Source organism: Montipora capricornis, chromosome 4 (assembly GCF_036669925.1).
Source record: "Montipora capricornis isolate CH-2021 chromosome 4, ASM3666992v2, whole genome shotgun sequence".
NCBI lineage: Eukaryota > Metazoa > Cnidaria > Anthozoa > Scleractinia > Acroporidae > Montipora > Montipora capricornis.
In genome coordinates this window covers 45,854,792-45,864,027 of record NC_090886.1, presented here as the reverse complement: position 1 = coordinate 45,864,027, position 9,236 = coordinate 45,854,792, and the positions used below count along the sequence as shown (strand labels likewise).

The 9,236-nt window shown below is 38.9% G+C and overlaps 1 protein-coding gene across 1 annotated transcript; it reads left to right on the top strand.

Annotated features, from left to right (window-relative positions):
* The first annotated feature begins 227 nt into the window (after positions 1–227).
* Positions 228–8,355, top strand: LOC138047111 (carbonic anhydrase 2-like). Its single transcript, XM_068893836.1, has 8 exons — positions 228–466; positions 2,725–2,796; positions 3,287–3,319; positions 3,414–3,727; positions 3,971–4,063; positions 4,169–4,232; positions 4,409–4,569; positions 5,851–8,355. Exons 2-8 carry the CDS (start codon positions 2,739–2,741, stop codon positions 6,217–6,219), a joined length of 1,092 nt encoding a protein of 363 aa, XP_068749937.1. The 5' UTR covers positions 228–466; positions 2,725–2,738; the 3' UTR covers positions 6,220–8,355.
* The last annotated feature ends 881 nt before the right edge of the window (positions 8,356–9,236 follow it).

Genomic DNA, 9,236 nt, shown 5'->3' with positions numbered 1-9,236 from the left:
AGTCAACGCATTTTGAGTACGTTTGTTGTTGCTCAAGACAACTTCACGAGAATTACTTATTTTGGCGCAGGAAGCTCACTGCGTAACGTCAGTGTTTGGTAGAAACAGCAAAACATTATCAAAGTACTCCTTACTTAGAAACTTAGAATATTGCGATATTGACAATATCACAGGAATCCTATCTTAGAGCTGAGGGTATAAAAATCGCAAAACTTTCCAATTTATTCAGTGTTCTCCGAGATCGCTTCGACCGCTGCTTAAAACGTCCAGAAACTTCACGTTACATAGTTCTAGATATTTTCCAGCGATCGCAGCGATCCTGACACTCAGAAATAATTGAAATTTCTGATTCCTACCTTCAGTTTTAACTCGTTAATTCAACTGGGAGATTATTTCTTCCAATTTGCAGTCAGGCAGCACACATTTTCAAGCTATATCTTCAGAAAGACAAGTCTTCAATTTCAAGGTAAAGTAGGCATTTGTGGTAGATGTGATTAATTTTTTAGCTGGTATAAATAACTTGTATAGGATGCCAGGTTTTTTAATCGTCAGTTGTGTATGTGTGATGAGTGTTTGTTGAGATGATGGAATCTCAAAACGCCGGTACATTTATTTCTAACCATTGCACCTGCAACCAGTTTCAGGTTGTTCAGCTTTCTTTCCAAAGCACTTGCGTTAAGTAATTAAAAAAATTGAAGTGAAAGGAAATCTTAAATCGAGAACTTTTTAGTAAAAAATGAAAGATTGCGATTAACTCGACCTTAGCTGTGTTGAGCCTTCTTTAAAAATGTGGTTCTCTTGTTAAACGCTGTTTCGTAAGAATTTAAACGGATGCCATTCCTGGTTTCCCATCTGAAAAGCAGTTTGTCATGTTTTTTTAGGCAACCGAAAAAGTCTCTTTTAAACAGGATTAACCTTTTTGATTACAGTTAAAAGAATTACTTTAAAATTCTGATCATGCAAACAACTGGAAAGAAAACGCAAATTAAGGAAACATATCATTTCTTATGATTTTAACTTGATTTTAGTATTTCTTCTGTGAGCTGGGTCCATCTTGGTGCATTCATTTTTAGTTTCGTTTTTGGATCCTAAGAAAAAAGTAAACGCTAATCAATCGGCAATCTTGATACAATGTAAATAAAGTTATAAGCAAGAACCTCGTTAATGACCTTATTCCATTTCATCTTCTTGTGTTTGGAGAGGAAATGAACTGAAGACATTGGAACTGAAAAGAAAGTTGAAGAACTCTAGTGTTTACTATACTTTTATTCTCATGCTTTTACGACCGAGCTACAAGGTTCGGTAGAATATGAAAAAATCGAAGTGAACTGAGACAGATTACTGTTTGGGCACAGGCCAATAAGCTGTTCCAGGAACCTGTCAAATGTTTTACGTAATTCATTTGTCTCTTCTACACTCACTCGATGTATCTCCGACAAAACAATTTTCTTTTCTTATCAACTCAGAAATAGTTAGTGTCCTGACCGAAATTTCCGAATGAAAGAACTCATTAAGGCTTAATATTATGTCGGATGGGTCGGTAATTTTTGGTGTTGATATATAGTTCTTTTTTCTAAAGGAATTAAAACCACTTTTTTTCAATAAGATTACCGAAATGAATAGGAAGATGACCTTACGTCATGCGCCTTGAAACTAAAGCTATAATATTCTTTACAAAAATACACCCACCCTCTTAAGATGGAAATGTTTTTGACAAGTAATGCACATAAATCATGTATTACATAACGTCACGTGCATGTAATCTTTTGCACTCACGTGCTCCGATATTTTCCATCGCCCAACTTATAACCATGTGTCCTCACATGCTGCAGTGAATATCGCTTTCTGATAATAATCTTCACGTGCATTAAGGACCTCACGTGTTTATAACTTTGACTTTTATCAGTAACGATGAGGCATGCCAAATACAACCCGATACAAGCATCACGTGCACTGAGGACCTCACGTGCGTTCACGTGCATTGAGGACTTCAGTAAAACTATGTAACAGTACTTGTAATTGAAGCTGCACTTTCCTAATTCTATTTCGGATGCCTTGTCACTGCGCTTCAATAGGCACACCAAACTAGATCCACGATTTGGATTACACCTTCTTGTGTCGAATATGATTCTAGAAGGGATCATCAAGGAGAGATAAGTTCCACTACGAATTCGCAGAAAAAATCGATAGAAAAACTTGAAGGCAATTGATATTTCCCGGCGTAATTGTGAAGAGAAAAAAAAAGTTGAACACTCTTGATACTTTAATACCCTGAACACTAATGAAGGATTTTTTGTTGGTATTGTTTCAGCTGGATTTGTACGGTTTTTCCTTGTTTATGAAACCGACTAGTAGTTTAAATATTTTCTATGTTTGCTTGCACTTGGGTATTGCAAACGGCAACGCTTTTAAACATAAATGCAGTACCTTATCATACAATCTTCCTTAAATATTACTATAGCATGTTCCCGATTAGTATCGATCTGTTAATAGATGTAAATATCTTTTCGCTAAAGGAAAATGGATAAAGCTCTGAAACTCCAAGCTCACGAAATCTTCGTTACTTAAAGCAGACCTTTCTTCCGGCTCATCCGCTTGAAACCATGAGACAAAAAGACCAATCCGTCTTACGTCCTTTTTCACCACTTGCGAGGGTCCACCCTTAATCATGCACGTATTGCTTGCCTGTGCTTAAGCCGGTTTCTTTTTCATCTTTTTCCACAGCTATCATAGTCAATATGAACCAGTTTCTTTCGGCCTTGGTCCTCAGTGTCTTTTGTGCATCATTTGCCTTTGGTAAGCTAGTAATTGCATGGCTTTTATGTTTTTTTAATGTCTGTTATAAACATTAGGTCTTAATTAAATTAAAAAGTCACTCTTTCTACCATAAAAGGAAACTGATGAACATTCTCGATATACAAAGTTTGATTTTAAAAATTTTAAGATCCTTTAAAACTCAAAGAAAACAGTTAGCTTTCCTAGTGGCCAATATTCAGTATCGACTACCCAACATCTTTTTGATCACCGAATACCAGATACAAGTTCTGACAAATACTAACATCAGTTATATATTACTGTATGAGTAAAATGCTTCTTTCTCAGGCTGCTGTCGGTTTTCCGTTTCTGTTATCCTATTAAATGACGTCTCACGTTACAGTTTTAAAACAATCTTACATTAACAAATAGAAAATAAAAATAAGGTGGGAGACTTTAAAATGTTAAGTGAGAGAGGGATTCAAGACAAGCTGTGTGCTAACATCGTCTTTTTCGTCTTCTTCTCCTTTAGCTCAATGGAGTTACAATCCAAATGCTTTAGATGGTAAGGATTCTTTGTCTCAAGTATACGGAAATCTTTTTACACAAGATTTGAAAAGTTAGCAAGCCTTATGACATTGTTATCGCTTTTATTCCAGGTCCGCATAATTGGCAGGACGCTTGCAGCACTGGAAAAAGACAATCACCAATTGACATCGAAACAGCAAAGGTATTTGTCGACAAAGAACTGGGTACATTCACACTAAAAAACTACAACAAAACACTAAACAAGACTTTCACTGCTTCCAACAATGGCCATGCCCTGGAGATGTCCTTTCCTCCTAGAGTGTATAATGTGAGTGGTGGAGGATTGAATGGCGTTTATACAACAGTTCAGTTTCATTTTCATTGGGGAGCCAACAACAATGTTGGATCAGAACACACTGTCGACGGAAAGGAATATGCTGCAGAAGTAAGTAAAAGCATCGAAATTTATTGGTTTCTATTAATAATCTTCACTTTGTGGTGGCAAAAAAATAATTTTTACACTCAATGATGACTCTCTCGATACCTTTTGTCTTCGGTACAGAAGTAACGAAATCCACTGTTTCTGAGCGCTCTTTAACTAGATCATTCATACCGATCTCTGAGCCATGTCGACGACGCATAACAATGTCACAGGAACATAAGTAAAATACTTTGCACTCTTTTACAGTTACACTTTGTCAGCTACAACACAAAATATGCCAACATCGCAGAAGCAATTGATAAACCCGATGGTCTTGCCGTTCTTGGTCTTTTGATTGAGGTAAGAATCGACATTGATGATGAGGATGATAATGGTTATAGCTTTCATTTCGATGACATTAAAATCGATTGTAAAAGAGGTTAATTGATTGTCTTCTTGTTTCAGGTTGGAGAACACAACAATACAGCGTTCTCATTCCTAGAAACTGCCAACAAGCTTACTAAGTCTTGTGAGTAGTGATATTGGTTTTCATAGTGATATGAAATTTAAGTGCGTTTTACCGGCGAAAGAATAGCTCAAATAATGAAATCAATCCTAAAAGGTTTTTCTTCCCGACGGATATACCATATCAGCTGCTAGGTCATTGTGGACTAACGTGGTATCTTGTTCCGGCCTTTTTTACAGTCACCGCAGTGAACGACGTTCCAGCCTTTTCGTTTCACGACCTATTGCCTGCCGACAAGACTAAGTTCTTCCGGTACAATGGTTCTCTGACCACTCCTACCTGTCTGGAATCTGTGACGTGGACTGTGTTTAGGGACCATGTCTTCATATCGCAATACCAGGTACAGTCGTAGTAATAACTAAGCTACATTGGTTCGTGCGCTCGGCTCTACTTTGAAAGGCGATGGCTGTGAACTTTGCTTTACAGAAAGCCAGAACATTTTAGTTTTTGGCTGTAGTCATTACTGAGGCGGAATCAAGAATCAAGAATCAAGAATGGGTTAAGAAAGTCCTCCGTGATTCAGATTCCATATGTTTCACGGCCGGCGTACGATGTGAGCCAAGTATCTCAAAATTAATTTGGTACGAGCCGTGTCAGAGTAAAAATAGAGAATGAAAGATTCACATCTGTATGCTCATGCTGTTGTCGAAACCTCAAATTTGGTGATTTTCCCGGGGTGTGGGGGTGGGAGGGAGTGGATGCTCCTCAGAAATTGTAAATTAAACCCCTAAAGGAGACCAATCTGGGCATGGCCCAGGCTTTTTTTGACCCCAAAGAGAGGCCTTTTTTCAGATTATATGAATCAGTCGAAAATATATGAAGTAAATATATATATATATATTTATGTAGGGTGGGAGGGGGAATCTGGACAACTGATTGCCTCACAAATCAGGATCGCCTCACTACTCCCCAGTCGATCGGCTATGCACGGTCCTATCCCCTTAAGAATTAATTAATAGTAGATTAAGGAGAGGAATCTGGACAACTGATTGCATGAGTGAAAATGTGCTTCGGCCGGGAATTGAACCCGGGTCTCCAGATTACTAGTCGGATGCCTTAACCACTCGGCCACCCAACCACGCTGGCAACGTGGCTGTGTATTGACCTTATTGTGGCTGGCTTATTGTGGCTGGAACAAAATCCGAACTTTACATCCCTAAGCAAGACGACGAGCATCTTTTAAAATGGGGGGGGGGGGGGGGGGTGATTTCATGTCGTTGTTACACAGAGTACCGATCGATTGGAAAACGATTATTTTTCCTCTTTTAGATTTAACCGGTGATGCTATTATTTGTGTCCTTGTCGTTGCTGTAACCGTCGTAGTTTCTAAAGCTCCCTGATATATATTTGAAATACGGACTCCATTAAATTATAAAAGTCTTATAAAAGCCAGCTTCCTTTTCATAAGAAATCATTTAATGGTTTCCTAAGTTCAAATATATGACATCTCTTATCGTTTTCCTATGCAAATTGGTTACAATGATTTTAATTTTTACGTAAGTCGTGTATGCCACGCGTTTACTAGATTTCTTAATGAATTTGACTATTTGGAATCTTTGGAGCTGATGGTTTGAGGAAATGTATCAGAAATTTCTGACTGTGATTTTCGTTGTCTTTTTAGCTGGACCTTTTGCGAAGTCTGGAAAAGAACGGCACTTTACCGGAATTTGGAAATTACCGTCCAGTGCAGCCACTCAACAACCGGATTGTCAAAGCAAGTTTCCCACGCTCCGCAGACACCACCACCCCGACCCCATCACCTTGTGCTATTACCAAGACAGTCACCACAACAGTCACCGTCACCCCACCACCTTGTGCTATTACCAAGACAGTCACCACTACTGTCACCGTCACGGCTACTGTCCACGCAGACACTGGTACTACCACGACGGTGCCTAGAGTAGCAATGAACTCTGGAGGCTCCTCTGGTGTTACTATGACCCTCGGTGTGTTCTTGCTGATGTTGTCCGTAGCCCTTTTCTTGCATTAGTTCACAGACACCTACCAACCGTAGTTCATCAATCCCATTCTCGTTACCCCCAGAGCTGTTGGTTTTTACAGACGGTACGCCATGGAACGTGCACAGAAGAGAGAAACTCTGGGGCCGGTAATGACCACACATCCACATCTCACGTAGTTCGGGGAATAAGCACCTTCCAAAGAAAAAATTCGGTATTACATCTCTGAGAATCCTTCTTGCTAGGCAGGTACCTTTGCTATATACTTTCATAGATAATTATAAAACAAATGCTTTGAAGTGTTTGGGTTTGCTCGGGCTTTTTGCACAATGAATTTTATGGTAATTTTAAATACCGTACATTTCACTGCCCAGGGTTTATAAAGTTTTACATAACTTACTCTTTGGTGCATTAAGCGAACATCGACGAATACCAAGAGTGCCTGAGGATTAAATATCAACTGATACGTCCCATTAATTATTTCAAAGTGCTCAACACCAAAAGTCACTTCAATACGATCGTAAGCCAGTAACTCTTACTTTGCAGTTAGCGAAAGTGTTGAAAGGATTTACCCCTGCCTCTTTATTAAAAAAATTAGGAAGTAAACTCCACTCCAAACTGTTTTCTTTAAGTGGAAAGTCACCCAGGTACCTTTGCGTTAGTGTATCTCGTGCACACAATCTTGAAATCACTTAGTAGTTGAGAAAATTAATTAGGTACGTGTGTTTTTGGCAGATTTTTCTCAAAGTACCACTACGACGAAAATTTTTCAACGTCAATTAAGTCAATATGTTCAAAATAATACAATCCATTTAAATTTGGAACGATAGAAGCGAGATAAGTCGGGAAATAGCCAGCCAAAAACCGCCAAAAATCTGTCCGCCATTACTTGGACGGCATTGGAGAAGCCTGCGATTATTTTGTAAGCGGTCTTGACGCAAGACTTGGCTCGTGACGTCATACCCGCATCGCTTCGTGGGCGTTTGACAAAGCGAACAAGGCGATCAAGGAGTAATGTATATAATATCAACAAAAAGCAACTCGGCGATCTCTCACATCTCATAGGCGGTATTGGAAATTAGCCGCGTTTATTTTGAGCGTTGCGCATATGACGTCAGACCCCAGGCGATCCAGCTTGACCCAACCCTTTTCCTCGCTCACGGTCATTTGCCGTTCGAGTAATGGCGGACAGCGAAAACCGAAAAACTACATTACAATAATCATACTTTCCGTGGGAATTTTGAGATAAGAATTGGCATGATACCTATTTAGTACGTCCATTTTCAAACTCTAAAGAAAAAAGGACGACTGGTCAAGCAGAGACCATACTGGGTGAAATATGTAGACGATACAACCGTATGTGAAGTGGTACCGCGGTGCTCACCCAGCTATATCCCGTGCATTGCTGGTGGCATGCTTCTTAATTCGTCAAAGTGCAGGGTGCTCTGGGTCAAGTTATTACAATACCAGCCTTTTCCTATCAATGCGCAAGTTATATGGATATGATCGCGTCTCTAGTTATAAGATACTGGGTGTGCAAATTTGTAATGACTTGAAATAGACATATTGAATACAAACGCAAATGTTTGTATGCAACAAGAAAAATTTCGGCGATAGCTTACAGGAACTCTCCCAATCAATTTGTCTAGGACTGTAGTTACGATTTGTTCCACGCTTGTTAGATCAGCATTGAAATATATTTATCCTGTCTGGTCTGCCCTGCTTTACCATTTGTCCTATGTAACGGAGGCGGTACAGAAGAAAGCTCTCCACAATTTCTTACTCCAGGTTAATTATATAGATATCCTTGCTTTAGCTTGCCTTCAGTTCCTTTCAGTATGTAGAGATGAGGCGCGCAAGCTTGAAATTTATTAGGAATGCTAAGGAAAAGACCTTATCAGCGGTGGCACTACTACCATAGTTGAACACGGCCACAAATTAAGATCTGGGCCTTCTCGGTCTCAAAACGACTTATGTCCAGAACAAACCTTTATGCAGAGTTTATGACTGTGAAGTTGTGTAAATTATGATAAGTTATGATAATTTATCTATTATTATGTAGTATAACTAGTATTATTAAATGTTGTGTGAAACAGGTATGAGCTGTGACCACCGATGTATTATATACAACTGTAGCAGTGATAAATAAACATACCTTACAACATTAACCTATGGCATGCTTTTTCTTTTTTTTCTCAACGTGTCATTAACGTGCTCTGGCTCTAATTGACATCCAGTCTGCCAAATGCATGGTAAAGCTTCGAAAAATCTTAAAATGCAACGTGATCGGTTTGTCGTTCCCATTTTATTTAGGTCATCTAAGTCGACATATCGACATAAACACATTCAAGATGCATTAATTGCAATGCTGCTATTTTGAAACGCAAGATTAGTTTTTTAGATGAGCGAGAGAAGGTTGGGGAAGAGAAAGAAAACAGTTTTCAAATCTTTAGTTTTCCCTTTAGATTTTTTTGCTTCAGTACGCATACACTCTGGTATCAAAGGATTCACCGCTATCCAAATTACTTGATTCCATTTTTGAGAATGTTGTTTTCTATGCTGCTTTTAAATTTTCAGCAGCATTGGTTTCAAACAAAGAGTCTGACGCTTCATTGTGTCCTTTTTTCAAACGGTTTGCGGGTCATAAATAGCTATGGAGTATTACTCGTATAGCACCATGAGTAAGAAAATACGAAACCCATCTGTGCGAGAAAATTTGGTTTTGGTGACCGTACGACCGTACGACCGCCGTAGGTGCGTTCATCTACCCCTCCATGTATGCTCATGTGACCAGTACTATGTGACCAGTTTAGATTCATCGAGTTCAGCTGTTTTTTTTTTTGAAGTTGACCGCTGACCAGTTACTGGGTTTTGATTGCATCGCAGGCTCAAACTCAGGGTCAAACAAAACAGTGTTTGCAATTGAAAACCATTGGCTAAATATCTAAGAGATGTAAAAACAAATTTGTGAACACGTGAACCTGTAACGCAAATAATAATGCTGGCAGGATAAATAGGAAGTTTTGACTATCTAAATGATTTCCTGTTA

Excerpts from the sequence above, each read along its gene's own strand:
- LOC138047111 (XM_068893836.1), top strand. The coding sequence starts at position 2,739 with ATGAACCAGTTTCTTTCGGCCTTGGTCCTCAGTGTCTTTTGTGCATCA. Across the intron at positions 2,797-3,286 it reads TTGTGCATCATTTGCCTTTG|CTCAATGGAGTTACAATCCA; the intron begins GTAAGCTAGTAA and ends CTTCTCCTTTAG. Across the intron at positions 3,728-3,970 it reads GAAAGGAATATGCTGCAGAA|TTACACTTTGTCAGCTACAA; the intron begins GTAAGTAAAAGC and ends ACTCTTTTACAG.